This window comes from Oryctolagus cuniculus, chromosome 1 (genome assembly GCF_051225735.1).
Source record: "Oryctolagus cuniculus isolate XC-2025 breed Fujian yellow rabbit chromosome 1, ASM5122573v1, whole genome shotgun sequence".
In the NCBI taxonomy this organism is placed as follows: Eukaryota; Metazoa; Chordata; class Mammalia; order Lagomorpha; family Leporidae; genus Oryctolagus; species Oryctolagus cuniculus.
The window spans coordinates 164,932,199-164,951,455 of NC_142867.1; the positions used below are offsets into that span (position 1 = coordinate 164,932,199).

A 19,257-nucleotide genomic window follows, 5' to 3' on the forward strand; every position below is an offset into this window, starting at 1 on the left:
ATTAGCAATAATCTCCCCCGCCTTCTGGGTATCTGGAGATTTAAGACCACATAATCATCCTCCACGTCAGAGGGGTGGGGGAGGGGAAGAGAGAGGAAACAGCCTAAGAGGCTCCAAATCCCTCTTAACCCTTGCTTCTTCCCTTATCAGCAAGATTAGAGCAGCCCACAGCGACCTGGCGGCTGTGTCCAGACCCGCAGGCCCGGGGCCCCAGGAGGGGTGGCTCCCAGGACAATGCCCGGGCCCCTAGGTGTGCTGGTGTCTGTGTGACGGTACAGGGTGTGATCGGTGCTCCCCTTGGCCGTGACCCCCCGGAGGACAAAGCAAGCCCCCCCTCCACACACCATGCTGAGGCAGAGCACCGAGAGGCGGCGGTCTTGGAGCTACAAGCCCTGGAACACCTGGGAGAGTGAGGACGCCAACGCCAGCGACGGCGGCCAGCACCGCAGGAGCATCTGCTCCGTGGGCGCCCGTTCTGGCTCGCAGGCCAGCATCCCACCGTGGATCGAGGGCAACTACAACTATTACATCGAGGAGGATGAGGACGGAGCGGAGGAGGAGGACTGGAAGGAGGACCTGACCGAGGAGACCCAGCAGGCGGAGGAAGCCGCCACCGTCCAGCCCGAGGAGCACAGCGACACTCCCGCCCAGATGTCCACGCTGAACGTGAACGTGGGCGGCCACAGCTACCAGCTGGACTACTGCGAGCTGGCCAACTACCCCAAGACACGCCTGGGCCGCCTGGCCACCTCCACCAGCCGCAGCCGCCAGCTGGGCTTGTGCGACGACTACGAGGCCCAGAGCGATGAATACTTCTTCGACCGCGACCCGGCCGTCTTCCAGCTCATCTACAACTTCTACGTGTCCGGGGTGCTGCTGGTGCGTGACGAGCTGTGCCCGCGCAGCTTCCTGGAGGAGCTGGGCTACTGGGGCGTGCGGCTCAAGTACACGCCGCGCTGCTGCCGCATCTGCTTCGAGGAGCGGCGCGACGAGCTCAGCGAGCAGCTCAAGATCCAGCGCGAGCTGCGCGCCCAGGCGCAGGCCGAGGAGGCCGAGGAGCTCTTCCGGGACATGCGCTTCTACGGGCCGCAGCGGCAGCGCCTCTGGAACCTCATGGAGAAGCCCTTCTCGTCCGTGGCCGCCAAGGTCATGGGCGTGGCCTCCAACCTCTTCGTGCTCATCTCGGTCGTGGCGCTGGCGCTCAACACGGTGGAGGAGATGCAGCACCAGCCAGAGCAGGGCACGGGCGGCGGCGACCCGCGGCCCATCCTGGAGCACGTGGAGATGCTGTGCGTGGCCTTCTTCACGCTCGAGTACCTGCTGCGCCTAGTGTCCACGCCCGACCTGCGGCGCTTCGCGCGCAGCGCCCTCAACCTGGTGGATCTGGTGGCCATCCTGCCGCTCTACCTGCAGCTGCTGCTTGAGTGCTTCACGGGGGAGGACCAGGGCCACGGCAAGGGCTCGCCGCGGGAGCACGACCTCGAGACGGTGGGCCGCGTGGGCAAGGTGGGCCAGGTGCTGCGCATCATGCGTCTCATGCGTATCTTCCGCATCCTCAAGCTGGCCCGCCACTCCACCGGCCTGCGCGCCTTCGGCTTCACCCTGCGCCAGTGCTACCAGCAGGTGGGCTGCCTGATGCTCTTCATCACCATGGGCATCTTCGCCTTCTCCGCCGCCGTCTACTCGGTGGAGCACGACGTGCCCGGCACCAACTTCACCAGCATCCTGCACGCTTGGTGGTGGGCGGCGGTGAGTTCCTCCAGCCTTGAACTCTTTCCTTCTCTTCCCCAGCCCAGCAGAAACGTTTCCTGCTTCTCCCTGATGACTGGCCTTTATCATCTCAGCGTTCTCCCCGCAGTGATGGCATGGAGAGAGGGACCGTACCATCACCCTCTCCATCCTGTCGCTGCCTCCAACCCAGAAAACAAAGTTGAATGTTAAAGGGTTGGGGAAACAACCTCCCTAAGAGGCGAACAACCAAATTTGTATGGGTCCTTTCAACATCCTAGTCTGGATTTAGTCTAAAAAATAATGACAGGCAGGTGTTAAGAAATATTCATTGTTCATGGATGCCAGATGCATTCCCATCATTATTGTTTTTTACCATCTATTGAATAGCTAATTCCTAAATGGCTTAGAAAGCTGACTCACTTAAGCATCTCAACCCTGTGAGGGGGTCGTCACCATTTTTTTTTTTTTAAATAAAAGGTCATGTAGGAAGTGGCTTCATTTTTTAAAAGAAACTAGAGATTTATAAAAAGAAGGAGGTAAGAACTGGCTGAACACTGCCAACTAACTGAAATCCACCGACTCTGGCTGTGGGTAAATCTGAACATGGAAAGAAGCATCTAAAACTAAACCAACTTCTTTCGGACCAACTCTTATTGCCCCACTTTACAGCTAGAGAAACTGAGGTACAGAGTTGGAATACAGACAGAGCTAGAGACCGCAGAGCCATGACTGAAATCTAAGCTGGTCCAAATGCATGCCCTCTCCACGCCCAGCACTTTTCTCTTAGCCTTAGGTTTGGTTTTATTTGTTTTCTGCATGCCTGGTTTGTTTAGTTAGTTACTTTTTCCATTGTCTTCTTTAGCACTTGCCTTTTATGGTAATTTATGACATCTACTCAACTACCTTCATTCCTCCTGTGCTAGATAAATCCTACAAAATGATTGTTGGTCAAACCTTTTCAGATCAGATGGTATAAATATATATATATATACACACACACACACACACATAGCAAAGAACTGGATGTATTGTTTCTGTAGTTTTCTAAAGTATATTGCAAATGCCTTTATAGACAGTGAGCAAATAGAACCAGTTTTCCATGTTAGAAGTAGTATGTCAGAACATACACTCCGTGTGATCTTCTGAGCTGAACCAACCCCACCTACTACTAATGGCACAGTGAAGCATGAGGAAAGATTAGGAGCACCTGACTGTAGCTCCAGATCTGCAGGAATTAACTGTGACCTTGAAGAGCTGACTGCATCATTCCCTGTTCTCAATTTCCACATTTCTGCAAGGAGAGGTTGGACCTACAGGCCTCTACAGTTCAGGGAATCCGCATTCCCTTGAAAGTGGAGAGCTCATATGCACACCAGGATTTGTGAGCTTCCTTGCATGATGCTGTGTTGTTAGACTCTTCCCAATGAGCTAGCCAAACCCTATTCCTCTGATCGTATTCCAGGCGACGAAAGGTCATCCCCATAGCAGATAAACCATGTGTACAGATGGGGCTCACGGAAGATAATTTGTCCCTGGCAAATGACATTTATATTGGAGGTAACTAAAGCAGGCAGGCAAAAGAGCAAATCCACACAGTGATGATATAAAACCAGGTTTTGGGGTTGAATTTCCATTCATCTAAATTTCCAAAAGACTAGGTTACATGGGCATGGGACCTAGTGGACTCTTTTATACTAGTTTTAATCAATAATACTTTATATTAATACACAAAAGGTTAAAAATATTTTGGCAAGAATTATGTTACTACCACTAGATTTTTGCTGTAAAATAATTTCCAAAAGTGAATGACCATTGACCCCATTTAACTCTCAGTCTATTGAATGTAGAATAAAGTCTCAGAATTTCAAATTATTCCCTTTGTATGTTAACTGAAATAACTGTTCTCAAGATCAGTGTTTTACAAATTTTATAACAAATTTCAGACTACCAGTTTGCATCCAGAATAAATTTTACCAATTATTGCTTTCAACAATGTGAATTATCTTCTGGGGCCATTATCTTTATCAGGCACTATTTTCACAGGCCAAATTTCATATTTCAACATTTCCATTTACCAACCTCACCCCTTCCCAATCACCTTCATCCATTTTTTCTGATGATCATTTATATCAGTAAAATCATTATGAATTAGATAAAGACTGACAACATGTATTTGTGTCTAAACTAGCCTATAAACACAATAGGAGCAATTCTCCTTTAGGATTTTAGGATTGCTCTGTTCCCCAGTGTTCATATATAATTAATCCACTTATACTCTATCTCTTCAATTACACTACATAAGGTCCATATTCTCAATGAACAAAGAGAAAAGAATATCATCAAAATGCAGACAGGATATCTTGGTTCTTTTATGTAGATGTCAAGTGAAAAGATGCAGTATTTCAGAAACAGTTCCTACATAATTCACAAAAATCCATCTTATTCACTCAGTAAAAAGTTCCTGAGCATCTATAATGTGCTGAGTAGTGTTCTAAGTATTAGGGCTACAGTGTGATAAATTAAAAAGTCAAGTTCGTCTCTTTTGGAGATTACATTCTAAGTGGAGAGAGACAAATAATAAATACTCTCAGATACTGGTGTGTTTGCACAATGTAATAGGGTAGAGAGTGATTTGAGCAGTGGAATCTATCTTTGATGGGGCAGTCAATAGTTAGAAAAACTGTCTTAAAGAAGACATTCAGATTAAATTTTAACTATAAGAAGAAACTTATCTAAATTCCTACAACTACAACTAAACAGACACCAGAAATGGACTCCTAAAAGTAACTCTAACCTAGAGGTCTAAAAATATTTTATTGATAATATATCTCATAGTTTCAAAAATTCAAGCACATACTCATGATAAATGTGTATTAAGGTAATTTGTGTTATTTATTGCCACATCACTGGTGCATCACAAACCACCTCACAGCTCAGTGGCTTAAGTCATCAAGCATTTATTTAGTTCATGAATTTTAAAGGCAGCAATTTAGTCTGGTTTCATCTAGACAGTTCCTTTTATTTCGACTGGTCTCATTCACCCACTGTCTGATGGTCAGCTTACTGACAGCTGGGATGAAAGGTGACATTGGACTCCATCTCTGCCATCCCCCAACAGGAATGTGTGCTGGCTGTAGCGGAGAGCGAGAGATAAAGTGAGCCCAAATCTTCCAAGTACTGTTATCAATTTGTGTCCTGTCCTTTGCTCTACCCGTCAACCCAAGTGAGTCACATGGCCAAACTCAGAGTCAAGGAGCAGGACAGATTACCTCAGCCACAGTAGAAAACCACTGCAAAGTTATAGAGCAAAGAACTTGGGTACAGGAGGATAACTCAGTCCAACAATACAATCATGCTACTGCAGTAATGGATTCCTATTCAAATGCATCATGCTCATAAAATACACCTACAGTTTGAAAACTTAAAGATGATTCAAAGGAAAGCATGATTGACCTTCTCTTCTGCTGTCCCAGAGGTATATTCACTTGTCAACTACTCACCCCACATTAGAGACAGATTGTCTAATCCATTGTCTTGTGCATTCTTATACATTCAGACAACTCCAAATCTGACTTGCTTTCAGTAATTTTGCCTGTCTCTAAGCCAAGTATCCTGCAATCTTTCTCTGTAATTCCACTCAGAGTTTTGGGAGGAGTAGAGTAATTTTCATTATTCTAAAGTCTACAGCTGCAAAGCAAATCCCTCATGGATGCTTACGTCTGCCAACACTCATTCATTAGGATCTAACATAGACTCATCTTACGTGTCTGTCTGATGAAAGTTATTTGTGAGCCCTGATGTAATAAGGGACATGTGTAACATGCTAGCCTGCAGTAAGTCTGCCATAAACACAGGCAACCGTATCGGACTGGTTGCTAGTGTTGAGCACATGGAAGCAATAAGCTTTGCTTCCAGACTCACTTTTCGGGGAAAATAAAACAAAAGTGACTGCATGCCTTCTGGGAAAAGGGATAAACTGTGAAACATACACAAGGGTCAACTGCTCTCATCTGGGACAGCTTCTGAGTAACCAGAAAAACTGGTCCATTCCTGGAGCAGTTGCAGCTACTCTAAGGCTCTCACATTGCTTGGCAGTGGGAGATGCACAGCACAGCTCAACAAGAACAATCAGCTCTATGATAAAGCTGTCATCATTGGCCTCCAGTGTAGGTATGTTTGAACTAGAAAAGAGCTATTGGAATTTCAACACATTGTTTCTTTCTGAGCTTTCCAGACCTAGTTAAAACTATGAAAATCAAACAAGGAACTAGGCATGAGCCCATTCCTTCCACAACTAACAAAAACTCTTCAAAAAGAAAATGTATCTCCCGCTGAAGCATCAGGTAGTTGTGCCCCGCTGACCTTGCTCCCATCCATCTCTCTGAAGTATATCATTTACAAGAGCGCTACATTGTATTCAGTGATTGACTGGTGTGAGACACATTTGGAAGGTGAATGAGATTACAGTCAGGAAAACAACACAAGGTGGGTGTTTCAGAAAGAAAGTTTATGACATAGGGAAATAGGTATGTAGGTTTAGGAGGTTGTAAGAACAAAAAACAGAAACTGAGATAATCCAGAGATAGGCAACTGCAAGGCTTAGCCATTGGCGGCAGAATTGGGAGATCAAAGAGGAGACGGTAGTGGTTCTGGAACCTGCCAGGACACAGGTGGAGCAGCCAGTAGGTTGATGTTGTAGGGACTCCTAAGATAGTGTAGTGAGGTTGCAAGCAGAAGTGCTGACAAAGGTCTGAGCTTTAACTATCTGCTGTTAGTGGAGGGATCGTGACAGGGAGAAACCATAACCAGGAAGAGAGACAAGGTTGTCTTGATCCCACCTTGCAGTCTCCCAAAAGTGTCTCTCATTGACAGAGCATCACCAGAAGACAGCTGGTAAGGCAATCTTAGAAATGTGGTTTGTAGATGCTTAGTCACAGAATTACAGACCAGCACCTGGGAAAGAAAGACAACCAGTGAACACAGGGCACAGAAGATGTTAGAGTTCTCATGGCTCCTTCAGGAATAGCACAGGAGCTGGCAACAGGACAAAAGCTGTTAGGCACTGCTGGGACTTTTTTGGAGAGATCTCCTTTTATATCCTTGTATGTTCCTCCACCTCAGTGTACCCGAGTGGAGTACAATAGAACTGTAGATGGCAGGGAGAAGTACTAAGTAAGCCAAGGATGTGGAGGGCACCACCACGTGTACCTTTCTGTGTCAACATAAATAGATCTCCAACTGGAATTGGTGGTTTTGCTTTAGCTTATGTACACTTTCCCTCCTCCACACACATTGTCTTATTTACAGAAGTGTCACAACCCTAATAAACACATAAGGGTTGTTTTTCTCTTCAAGGTGATTTACCCATGACTTCATTCCAACAGTGCTTCCACTAATCAAAACATTCTTTGAATTCCACTGAGGAATTACGTTCAGAGCCTGTGACATGGCCACTGGCTCCTTTGTCATTGTGCTCAATCTTTCCCTTTTTGAGGCTGGATCCAATATTTGAAATAATTACAAGACATTCAAGGTTAGGATTGACACCCAGACTTAACCACGAAAGTGGACATGGTCATTTACATCACAGTCCTGACACTGAATCTTCTTCAGATCATAACTCAAAAGAGGAATTCCAGGAATATTTGTTGCCATGGTAGCACCATGAAGTATGGCCTTGGAGGTTGATTCCCGTGAAGGACAACAGCCCTGAGATGGGGAATAACTCAGTCTTTCCTACCCAAAAGCATTTTCTTTGGGAAAACCACAAGTATTTTGAAAAATAAGTTTTATTCCTTGGGATCCTAATACCTAGATATGTGGACTAGCAGGAGGCAATCTATGCCTAGTTCATTGTGAGGGAAACAGACATTCCTTATGGCATGAGAAATCCAAGTAGACTCAGCTCAAAGTTTTAGAGGAACACTTGACGCCTGTCCTCCTGTTTGGCAGGCCAGGATCTGCTGATCAGTGAATGAGCTGCTGGGAGAAGGGCACATTCTGCCTTTTGGGAACCAAGGCAAAGGAAAATATGTAGGTTTCTAGTTTTTAGAGCAGCTGAGTCAGCCAGTTTTTTTTTTTTCAGGATATTAAGATAGATTTCAGACATTTTGGTCATATTTCCAAACCCAACTCCTTCTAAAATGAGAACTCACTTTGAGGTCAGTTGGGTCAGGCTGAGGCCTCCAGTTTTTAATGTCCATCTAGGGAGAAATGGCTTGGCCTGCAAAATGTGGAGAAAAGGTTCCCTCAGGCCCAGCAATTCCAAGTCCTTCCCAGAGCCAAGGAGCAAGAAACAGAGCACTTGTTGAATGCATTTATCCACAAAGCAGACAATGCATATCAAGTGTGCATCTTCGAACGAATTCTTGGGGACCAGTTACACAGCCACCTAGCAGAAGAGTCCTTTTCTCTAAAAACAGAGATCCAATACAGACACAAATATTCAGACCATATTATATGCATCAAATCTTTTTTTTTTTTTTTTTGACAGGCAGAGTGGACAGTGAGACAGAGAGAGACAGAAAGAGAGGTCTTCCTTTTGCCGTTGGTTCACCCTCCAATGGCCAGCGCACCACGCTGATCCGATGGCAGGAGCCAGGTACTTATCCTGGTCTCCCATGGGGTGTAGGGCCCAAGCACTTGGGCCATCCTCCACTGCACTCCCTGGCCACAGCAGAGAGCTGGCCTGGAAGAGGGGCAACCGGGACAGAATCCGGCACCCCGACCGGGACTAGAACCCGGTGTGCCGGCGCCGCAAGGTATGCATCAAATCTTTAAGCCAATTCTCTTTGCTTTTGACTTTTCACTCAAAGTTCAGCCAAAAAAATAAAAAAAAAAAAAAAAGGTTAGGGGTCAAGCAAAGCCAGCATGGGGATCAATCACAATTTTAAAACGAGCACTTTGAAACACTTTCTCTTAATTTCCTTCAGCTGTATCCTCCCCTTCTACCTCTGCACACCAGCATCACGCCCCACGGCATCCCCCACTTCCATTTCCAATCCCCAATCCTCACATGGCCTCCGTATTGGTCGGATTCATGGGTATTTCATATTCTGTAACTACCCTGCTGCCACTTAACTCATATTCCAGAAGCCCTTTCCGCCTCCTCCAGGGAAAACTGATTGAACTAGATGTTTAAACAGAGGTGTGAGTGACAGGGCTAGTGACTGCTGACGCTATCGTGCAGCTCGCACACTTGGCTTTTGCTGTGGCCAGTGACGAGTGTGTGTGCACACACAAGCAGATGTTGAGATAAACCATCAAGCTCACTGGATCATTGCCTCGTGTTTGGAACCCTTTGGTTCCAAAGTAGGAAAAGGAGATTTTCTCCTCGAGCCCGTAGACGCCCCATCTACGCCCCTCACACCGCGTTCAGCAGGCACCTAGTCAGCAAAGCATAGGTGAAGTTTCTGGTGTAGAATGTGCTCAGTAAATAGCGTTGTGTTGTCTGCCTCCCCTGAGCCGGGGCCAGCTCTAAGTCGTGGGGTCCCTGTCTGCCCTGATACAATACACATACTGACACTACTGCTCACACTCCTGCTGTCAGGCAGTCCTTCAACTCCTACACAAACCCTGGGAAGCAGGTATGGTTACTGTCCCATGCCAGAAGTTGACACTGAAGCAGAGAAACTTTAGCTGACTTGCTCAACTCGCACAGCTGGGAAGAGTGTTTTCTTAGGCACAGTCACACCATCCTACCTCTTTGCTGCTTACTTGTACTCATCCGCTGTGGCATTGAGTACCAATAAGCAGAAAATGCTCATCTCTCACCAGAAACAGAGCAGCAGCCCTGGCCTGCGACCTCCCCAAAGATGTCGGGCGTCCTTCCCTTTTGTAAGGGCTGGGTAGAGCAGTGGTTCTCATCGGCTCTACCAGATTGGCCTCAGAGGTTCACTTCTCCATGTCCTTCTAATTGACCAACTGTTGTAAGTTCAAGCTAATCGTAAATGCATCAAAACAAAAATATTCACGTTTCGAAGGTAAAGGCCCCCTCAATATCAGTCAGTGGGACTACCTTGCATGCTTTACTGCCATCTGCTGAAAGACTGCGGTGACAACCAGACACATCTATGAAGTACAGAGCGCCCCCCAGAGTTGTGCACTGCAAACATTGTACAACCATAAGCAACAGTCCTGCTTAAGGGGCTTTTAGTAATTTAGTCAATAGTCTGGGGACCAAAGGCAGTGCACAAAGCATAAAAAACAGTCCCCAAGAGATTCTCCCAGGATTTTCTCTGGCAACAGTAACTGGTAACTAGTCCCATGGGCATCTGCATTTTGAAACAGGAGCTTGTTAACCTAAATAAATCTCTAATTAGTGGGATTCAAGGCAGTGTGACAAGAATGATGGGAAAAAATGCAAGCAGTGAGAATATATTTTTGGTCGATGATGTCTTACAAAAGTGCCTTTGCAAAATAATGAGTATGTGTCTCCCCTGACACCAGCAATTAAGACACCTTCATATAAAATATCTCATTTGAACTACAGAACATTTTCTAAGTATTATAATTGTCTCCACTCTACAGATGAGAGAAGGACAATGAGGGAGTTTAATGCCTTTTGTGTTCCTGGTATTGTGTCAGTGTTCATTCCCTTATTTAATCTTCGTAATCCTCAGAGTTAGCTGTCTCCTGTCTGAGACAAATAAACCAAGGTTTAATGAGTCTGAATGTTTTGTCCAAGGTTATTCAGTGGGGAAGGGTCGGAGTGGAGACTTGAACTCTGGTCTGACTGGTGCTACGCCCGAACTCTTTTCAGAACATCCATGATGCAGGCCCCCCAGGCACCCCCTGTACTAACACTGGCCCCAGCTGAGTGGGGGAAGCAAAGAGCAGCATTCACTGTGCATGTATGTTCTTTCCATCAACGCTTTAAAGGAGGTAGTGGTTCTCCTATGAACATTTGGGCGTTAGCGTCAGGATTTAAAACAAACTCTCTTACAGACTTCTAGGTAGCTCCTAAAGCTGGTTGTGTGAGGCGCTGCTATCCTTCTCAGGATCACCTGCGAGGACTCAGAGAAGACCCCCCCCCCCACCTGTTTCTTTTGCTGCTTCTTCACAGAGCTAACAATTCCCCCCTGCTTTCCCCCTGCACAGGTGAGCATCTCCACTGTGGGCTATGGAGACATGTACCCTGAGACCCACCTGGGCAGGCTTTTTGCCTTCCTTTGCATTGCTTTTGGGATCATTCTCAACGGGATGCCCATCTCCATCCTCTACAACAAGTTCTCCGACTACTACAGCAAGCTCAAGGCTTACGAGTACACTGCCATTCGTCGGGAGAGGGGAAAGGTGAACTTCATGCAGAGAGCCAGAAAGAAGTTGGCTGAGTGTTTGGCTGGAAGCAACACACAGCCCACCCCAAGACAAGCTAATTAATAATTTGTGGGACAGGTGCCTGGTAGGTCCCATGAACTTCAAGTCTTCGTAACTCATCCCCCCACAAAATTAATTTATTTGAAAGGCACAGTATCAGAGGGGAAGGGTCAGGGTGTGGGCAGGGGGAGTCAGACAGACAAATCTTCCATCTGCTGGTTCACTCCCCAAATGGCCACAATGTCTGGGGTTGGTCCAGAAGGAAGGCAGGAGCCAGAAACTCCATTGGCGTCTCCCACATGGGTAGGTGGCACAGGCCCAAGTACTTGGAACATCACCACCTGCTTTCCCAGGCCAATTGACAGGAAGCTGTATTGGAACTGGAGCACCAAGGAGTCAAACCAGCACTCCAATAGGGGATACTGGCATCCCAAGCAGTGGCTTAACCTGCTGTGCCACAACACTGACCCCCATCACTCCCTTGTTGTTCTTAAAAGCATCACAAATGGCCACCAAAGGACATGGGAGGCAGATGTACACAAAGGGCATTCAGTTCACAAACTTCTACCTCTAGAAATGCTCACTTGGCACCCAACACGGAACACCTCATCTTGTTCTGTAACTGTGCAACATGCGAGTCTGACCTTTGCAATGACATTGATGTTGGATGCTGCTGCTTGGTTTTTTTTTTTTTTCCCTTGGACAGGCAGAGTTAGACAGTGAGAGAGAGAGACAGAGAGAAAGGTCTTTCTTCCATTGGTTCACCCCCCAAATGGCCGCTACAGCCGGTGCTGGGCCGATCCAAAGCCAGGAGCCAGGTGCTTCCTCCTGGTCTCCCATGCGGGTGCAGGGCCCAAGTACTTGGGCCATCCTCCACTGCACTCTCGGGCCACAGCAGAGAGCTGGACTGGAAGAGAAGTAACCGGGACAGAACCCGGTGCCTCAACTGGGACTGGAACCCTGGGTGCCGGTGCCGCAGGAGGAGGATTAGCCAAGTGAGCCACAGCACTGGCCATGCTGGATGCTGCTTAAGAGAAGCAACACCTTAGATTGCTCTTAAAGCTTCTCACGTCATCCAGCTCACTCAGTATTTTGGGGCTTGAGTTTACTTGAGAATAATTTCCTTACCTAATGACAAAGAACGGTCTTGATCTTCCAAAGACAGGGAGTGTCGTAGCAGGAATTACATATGCTTTGGCGTTATACCAGCCTCCATCAGAATCCCAGATCTACCATGTGGACAGTTTGGGGTGTGTCCCTTTAACCCCCTCAGCCTCATTTTCTTCAACTGTACAATGCAGGTTAACACCTAGCATGTAATATGAATGGGATTGCAGAGAATATTTCTAAGTGCGCAATAAAGGACTAGCTATTAAAATCATGTGTGTTGTCTGGTAGATCCTCTAGACTAGTACTTCTCAAAGGTGGTTTCACTCCCCAGAGGGCAAACACCAGAGATGTTCCAGGGGTTTGTTTCTCAATGCCATCGCTGTGAGGGAGGATACGCAGTGTCCAGCATCTGCTAGGCAGGGGCCTAGAATGCTGCTAGGCGTGCTACAGTGCCCAGGACACACACACACACCAACCATGTCACCCAAAATGTCACCAGTGCCAACAGCGAACACAGGACTCGTCACATTTGACCTGCAGATCTGTGTGCTATTTGCCTTGAAAGGAGCCTCAACCCTGTCCTCATCTCTCGGCCGCCTTTTCTTCTTCTTTCCACAAAACAGAAGGAAAACAAAACCAAACCAAACCTCTCTCCTTTGCACCATTGCTCTGGGCCAAGCCTTGAACAAAGAGATCCGAATCAAGTGGCGCCGACTGTGCACTGGAAAACCAGTGGCCACAGTAAGCCATTCCTTTCTCTCTGCAGCCACTTCCCCAACATTCCTTTCTCCCTCCGTGGGGCTGTTGAAAACCGAGGGTTTGAAAATGCAAAGTGTGTTTGAATGGAGCATGCACACAGTGCTCCTGTAACTGGGGTTTGCCTGGCTGAGGAATTTGCCCTGCTGGTGAATGGACAGAGCTGAGCCTTCCCTTCTGTCGTGAAAGCAGGAGTAGACGTTGACTCATTGAATGTGTCCTCCAGGGACAGGCACTGTGGGTTGTGTGTACACCATATAACTCCAGGGACGCTAAGGAGTGTAACACATTCCTTTTGAATTTAGAGAGCTTAGAGGCTTAGCAGTTGAATTAACTCAACCGCAGTTTCGCAGCCAGTGAATGGTGGGCCCAGCTCCAAGCCCAGGTCTGTGTGATCCCCGACGCTCTGGCTGGAGTGCAGACTTGGGGTCCTCAACCTGTCTCAGCGTCAACTGGAGGGCTTGTGTGGGCCTCTGTTCCAGTTAGCTGCGACTACAGGTCTGGGATACAGCCCAAGAATTTGCATTTCTTAAGAGTTGCAGGTGGCTGGTGGTCCCAGCAGCCTCGGGCCTAAATCACCTGGCTCCACCCCTCCCACGAGGAGCAGAGATCATGAAACTAGGCAGCAGCTGAGAAAACCAGCACTTGGATTTTACTCCCTCCCCCTTACTCCCAAGCGTTCTTCCTATCAGCATAAACGACTTGGTTTCTGAAGCATGACCGAGTGCCTAGGTGGCTAGATAAAGTCCCACACACCAAGGTGTCCTAGTGTGTTTTGTGCTGTTGTAAGTGGAAACTACAGACTGGGTAATGTATAAAGAACCGAAATATATTTCTTACATTTCTGGAGGCTGGCAGTCAATACTCAAGGTGCCTGCAGGTCCAGCTGCCCGGGGAGCATGGCTCTCTGCTTCCAAGGTGGTGCCCCTGGGCTGCCTCCTCACAGGCACCTGGCGGAAGGGCAAGCTCACTGAAGCCCTGGGAAGCCGCTGTTATAAAGGCCTTCCCCCTCCTTGTGGGGGAGGTGCTCCCCAGACCACATCATCTCTTAAAGACCCCTCCTCTTAATTCTGTCACAATGACAACACCTGTACCTTGGAGGAGCCCCATTCCAGCCACAGCACCAGGCACATGTGCATTTCAGACAAACAACAAATCATGTTTGCAAACATTGCCCAGATACTATATGCTAATACTTCCACTAGAAAGTTACTGTATATCTGAAATTCGAATTTAGTTGGGTGTCCTACATGTTTCTCTGCTAAATCTGGCAATTCTCTCCTATTGCTTTTGGAAGCAAAGTTTGCTTGGAAGAATGGCAATGACCCCTCATGTCCTAAAACCCTGCAGGAATGGCAGGTGCAGGGAAGATTTCTTTTCCCTCTCACCATGAAGAAAAGTTCGGCATTTCCAAGCAGTCTCCCTGCCAGAGTCGCATAAACAGTCCCAACTTGCAGGAGGTCCAGAGCACAGCTTAAGTAACCACCTGACCCGCTCAACACAGCAGCTACCCCTTCCCGGCGCCTCCAGCTTCCTGCTCTTCTGAGGGCTCCCAGGGCGGGGTTTGTTGACGGAGCACATCTGCTGGGGAATAGACAAGGCCGCTGTCTCTCACCCCTCCCTCTGCCGGAGGCACAGGGAGGATGACCCAGACCTGCCCAGCAGAACGGACTCCCTGAGAGAAAGGAGTGGGGCCCAGCAGGGGGGAGGGTGGCCGAGGTCTTGATGACAGAGATGGACTTTTCCAGGTCCCTGGGAAGGGATCTAGTACAAGGCGGTGGGCTCCCTCCTCCGGAGCCACATCCGCTCCGCCAGCTGCACACTGCCTCCCCAGCGAGTGAAACTGACAGAAGGGAGTTAACACAGAGCATTTCCTGAGCCTCCCGGTGCACCAGCACAGAACTGACATTATTTCATTGACTCCTTCAATGGCCCTGTGCGGGAAGTTTCAAGATGGCCACCTTCACAGGTTGAGCCGCGATGACCTGGCTCTTCCGATTCCTGCGAGGTCGAACCATGTGAAAGTACCCTATTCATCAAAAACAGCCGAGTCTTGGCATTTTCTCACGGTATAACCTAAGGGGCGTGTGATTATTGCTTCAGTTGTGAGCTTCAGTTTCTGCACTGATAACATGGAGATAACGGTGTGCTTTGGAGTGCAGGGGTAATTAAATGGTATAGTGTATATATTTAAACTACTGGCACACTATTTGGCACAAGTCAAATACTAAATAAATGGGGGGCATTAGCATCATCATGACAATCATCACTATTTTGCTAGTGGCACAAGAAAACTATAAGCCCAGGTAAAGTCATCTGTCACCAAGAAAGGAGTCCGTGGATGAAGACAGCTGTTAAATTCTATAGCCAGGGGCGGGCGCTGTGGCATAACAAGGGTTAAGCCCAAATGGGCGCTGGTTTCAGTACTGGCTGCTCCACTTTTGATCCTAAAGGCCTGGGAAAGCAGTGGAAGATGGCCCAAGTCCTTGTGGGAGGAGGCCCCGGCACCCACTTGGGAGACCCTGAATAAGTTCCCAGCTCCTGGTTTCGGACTGGCCCAGCTCCAGCCATCCCGGCCACTTAGGGACGGATGATTCTCTCTGCTTCTGCCTCTCCCTCTAACTCCACCTTTCAAGTAAATTAAATAAATCTTAAAAACAAAACAAAACAAAGTCCTATAGCCAGCTCCCCAGCCGATCCAGAACGCTGCATGGCAATCTAAACCAATCTATAGATGGAAACATTACGCACTGTCTGGTCCAGCAGCCACCAGCCACATGTGGCCCTTGAGCACTTGAAATGCACAGTGTGGCCCTGGAACTCATTTTTTTGTTTTGTTTTGTTTTACTTCATTTTAATTCATTGCATTTGAAGTAGACTAGATGTGAGTGTTCTGGAGAATGCAGGTAGAGGCCATGGCCTCATGGTGGCATCTGTTTTGAGGTCAGGAATGGTGTTTGGCCTTTTGTGGGAAGTTGAATCAAGGAAAGAAAATGGGGCCGGCATTGTGGCATAGGTTTTGGGCCAATGCCTGTGATGCAAGCTTCCCCTGTGGGTGCCAGTTCAAGACCAGGTGGCCCTACTTCTAATCCAGCTCCCTGCTAGTGCACCTGGGAGAGCAGCAGAAGATGGCCCAACTGCGTGGGCCCCAGCACCCATGTGGAAGATCCAGAAGCAGCTGTGGGCTCCTGGCTTTGGCTTGGCCCTGCCCTGCAGCCATTTGAGCAGCAGATGAAAGATCTGTCTGTGCCTCTGTCTCCCTTCTATAACTCTGCCTTTCAAATAAATAAAAGAATAAATAAATAAATCTTAAAAAAATAAAGCATTACAGTTCCCCTGTTCTCTCCCAGAAGTTAGGATGGGTTTTCAGGCTAAGATACACAGCACTAGAAACACAGGTTGTCAGTATGATCACTGGGCTGGAATGGCCTCCTTTGGTAAAGAGGAAAACAAAATCTTCAAGAATGCAAGCAAGAACACTGGAAAAGGGTCACCTTCTCATTTCAGTGGGTCCCAGTCTTCACCCTGAGGGGCTGTTGGGCTCTCTCAGCTGTGCCAGCCCAAGGCCATACACATCACCTTGTTAAATTTCTAATCCAGGAAGAGTCAAAAGTACTTCCTTTGTTTTAACTCAGCTTCAAGGAAGTAAGCAGACAGGTTCACAAGAAACCATCCCTTAAAATTAGGGAAGACAGGTCATCACTGACAAAAAAACAGGAAGCAAAAACCTGCCAGGTTTCCAAAGATTCTGGGTCCAGAAAAACAGGTTTAAGATTTGTGGAGCTTCAAACTCCCTCTCCCAGGCTGATGCCCTGGCCCCCTCCCATCTAGACGAATGTGGTCCCTGCACCCCAGTGTTCCATCCGCACTCTCCTCGGATGGGACAACTCCAAGACTCACCTGATCTTTGCAGTCTGCTTTCTGTGTCTACTCTGGGCTGGATTTCTCCACATGTCTTTCTCAGCCATTATTGACCCTTTCCTGCTGGGCAGCGTAGCCCAGGGGATCAGTCTTGCTGCTCCCATGCCTGCATCACCCAGGCGCCAAACCTTGAGCTCAGCCTGTGAGAGGAGAGAAACTCTGGGTGTGTATTTCCTGTCCCTTCCCTGTCCAGCATAGTCATGGCTCCCTGGGCCAGCCATCTTTTTCCAGAAAACACTTTTCCCTCCGCTTGTCCCTCCAGGCCTAAGAGTGCTAATGGCCTCCCACTGCTGTTCCTCCTACAGTATTGCACCCCCCCTTGTCAGTTCCCTTCATCCTGACTGCACCTAGGTAAACAGAATCTTTTTTGCCACCTCTTCAATTAAACCCCCTGAGTGTGCCATCCGAATACACCCTTTGTATTTTAAGAATGATCCATTGTATTCTCCAGAATCACAACCAAAAAGATAAGCGATGTTTATCTGACAATTGTGCCACTCTAGACTGAGAAACACCGCCCTTGGATTTAGAAGCCAACAAACGCATCCAGCACACTGATGACGGGCAGGGCGGTGAGGACTGTCACCCTAATGCTAATAAATGATTTACTCTTCCTGTCAAAGGCTTCCAGCAATGCCCTGCCAGGGAGCAGCTTCCAATGATTCAATCTGTTGAGTTCTCTTCCATGACCTCATTCCACACATACAGATGAATTTCCATGAATCTATGCTGGCAGAACGTGCATCAAATCAGTCGGAATATATGCAACCAGGAGCAGAAGTTTTGGTGCCCACTGAGGACATCAAGAAATCATCTTGGCTGGACTCCTACCTTCAGTCAGGTTTATTAATCTTGCTTTGCAGGTGATATTACTGCAACTCAGAGAGGTCGGGACAAATGCCCAGAGATGTACCTGTTTCCCGTGCTGCCAGCCCTGCCCTTCCTTTGTCTCGAACAGACGCTGCTAGTCCATCCCATCGCTCTTTCCCGTTGCAATGGCTTCTCATCGCCGTCCGCCAGCAAGCGGCACAAACCTGCCAGAGCAGACACGCAGGACCTGTTTGCCATCCGGGTAAGGACTCAGACGTTAAAACCCAGGAAGAGGGACTAGAAATCAGTCTCCTCCATCTTCCAGGGCCCTGCTGTTTTTGAGTGATTTCCTATACATGCACAAAACTGGTCGCACACTATGGTTCTGCTATCCTTGGTGTCTGGTGGCTTTGGTGAATGAACTTCCATGAGCCACAGTTTCTGTATTATAACAGGGTGATTATTAAGAACTCCTTATTGGAGAATTAATTGATATGAGAGTTAGGTAGGAAGTCCAAAATGAGCTTCTGTGTGTGTGACAAAGGCCTAAGGAATTGACATCTAGGACCAGCAACCGCATCTCAAAGTCATCCCAATAACCTTCCAGGTACAGCCCAGTATCTGCACTTCAAAAGTCCTGCCCAGATCCTAATGACCTTCCAGGGGGTCCTGCCCCTTCTACCTGATAACCATCCTTCCTCTAAGGCAGGGCGATGCCAGCCAGGCTTCCCCTGTCTGATAACTTCAGGAGGAAACTTTTGTTCGGGGTGAGAAGGAGAGGGGGAGGGAAGGCAAGACCCATCCCCTTAAAAGCCCCAGCCTATATGTAAACTGCGCACTCTCTCTCTCAGGTCCTGTGTGGAGAGGTGCCCATCCATTCTTACGGATGTCACTACCCTAATAAACCTTGCTTTGTTGCTTTCCACTACTCTCTGTTTCATGTCTGAATTCTTTCTTGCGTGAAGACAAGGACCCTTTGCTTCTCTGGTAACTAGGGAACTTCCAAAAGTTCATGGAATTCAAATCTAAGTTATTTTGGTACAATATACTCTGAAAACCATGCATAGTTTTTACATAATATACATTTCCTATGAAATTTTTGAAGACACCCTCATTTGCATGATTTTAAAAAAAATTTGCTACAGGGGCTGGCGCCATGGCTCACTTGGTTAATCTTCTGCCTGCAGCACCGGCATCCCATATGGGCACCGGGTTCTAGTCCAGGTTGCTCCTCCTCCAATCCAGCTCTCTGCTGTGGTCTGGGAGGGCAGTGGAGGATGGCCCAAGTGCTTGGGCCCCTGCACCTGCATGGGAGACCAGGAAGAAGCACCTGGCTCCTGGCTTCAGATCGGCGCGGTGCAGCGCTGGCGGTGGTGGCCATCTGTTTATAACTCTACCTGTCAAATAAATAAATAAATAAATTTGCTACAAAATAAACTTTTGAGTTTATTTTCCACAGTTTTTTTGTTTTTTGTATTGTTTTTTGGTGTTTTGGTTTTTTTTGTTTTGTTTTGTTTTGTTTTTTTAGCAGTGGAGAGAGAAAAAGAGAGAGCACCTATTCGCTAGTTCACTTCCCAAATGCTCACAATGGTTCCTGGCTGGGGCTGAAGC

The 19,257-nt window shown here is 47.7% G+C and overlaps 1 protein-coding gene and 1 long non-coding RNA gene across 2 annotated transcripts in view; one reads left to right on the top strand and one right to left on the bottom strand.

Annotated features, from left to right (window-relative positions):
* Window positions 1–13,935, bottom strand: part of LOC149128739 (uncharacterized) — a 36,637-nt gene extending 22,702 nt beyond the window's left edge. The window contains exon 1 of the long non-coding RNA XR_016213509.1: window positions 13,756–13,935. This is a non-coding gene — a long non-coding RNA (uncharacterized LOC149128739). The remainder of the gene's footprint in view (window positions 1–13,755) is intronic.
* KCNV2 (potassium voltage-gated channel modifier subfamily V member 2) lies at window positions 346–11,112 on the top strand. The gene is made up of 2 exons (XM_008255943.5): window positions 346–1,749; window positions 10,831–11,112. Exons 1-2 carry the CDS (start codon window positions 346–348, stop codon window positions 11,110–11,112), a joined length of 1,686 nt encoding a protein of 561 aa, XP_008254165.3.
* Window positions 13,936–19,257: the final 5,322 nt, after the last annotated feature.

What these genes read in the sequence shown, in the direction of transcription:
- KCNV2 (XM_008255943.5), top strand. Translation starts at nt 346, where the DNA reads ATGCTGAGGCAGAGCACCGAGAGGCGGCGGTCTTGGAGCTACAAGCCC. An exon ending in ACGCTTGGTGGTGGGCGGCG is followed by an intron (nt 1,750 to 10,830) that starts GTGAGTTCCTCC and finishes CCCCCTGCACAG; the next exon opens with GTGAGCATCTCCACTGTGGG.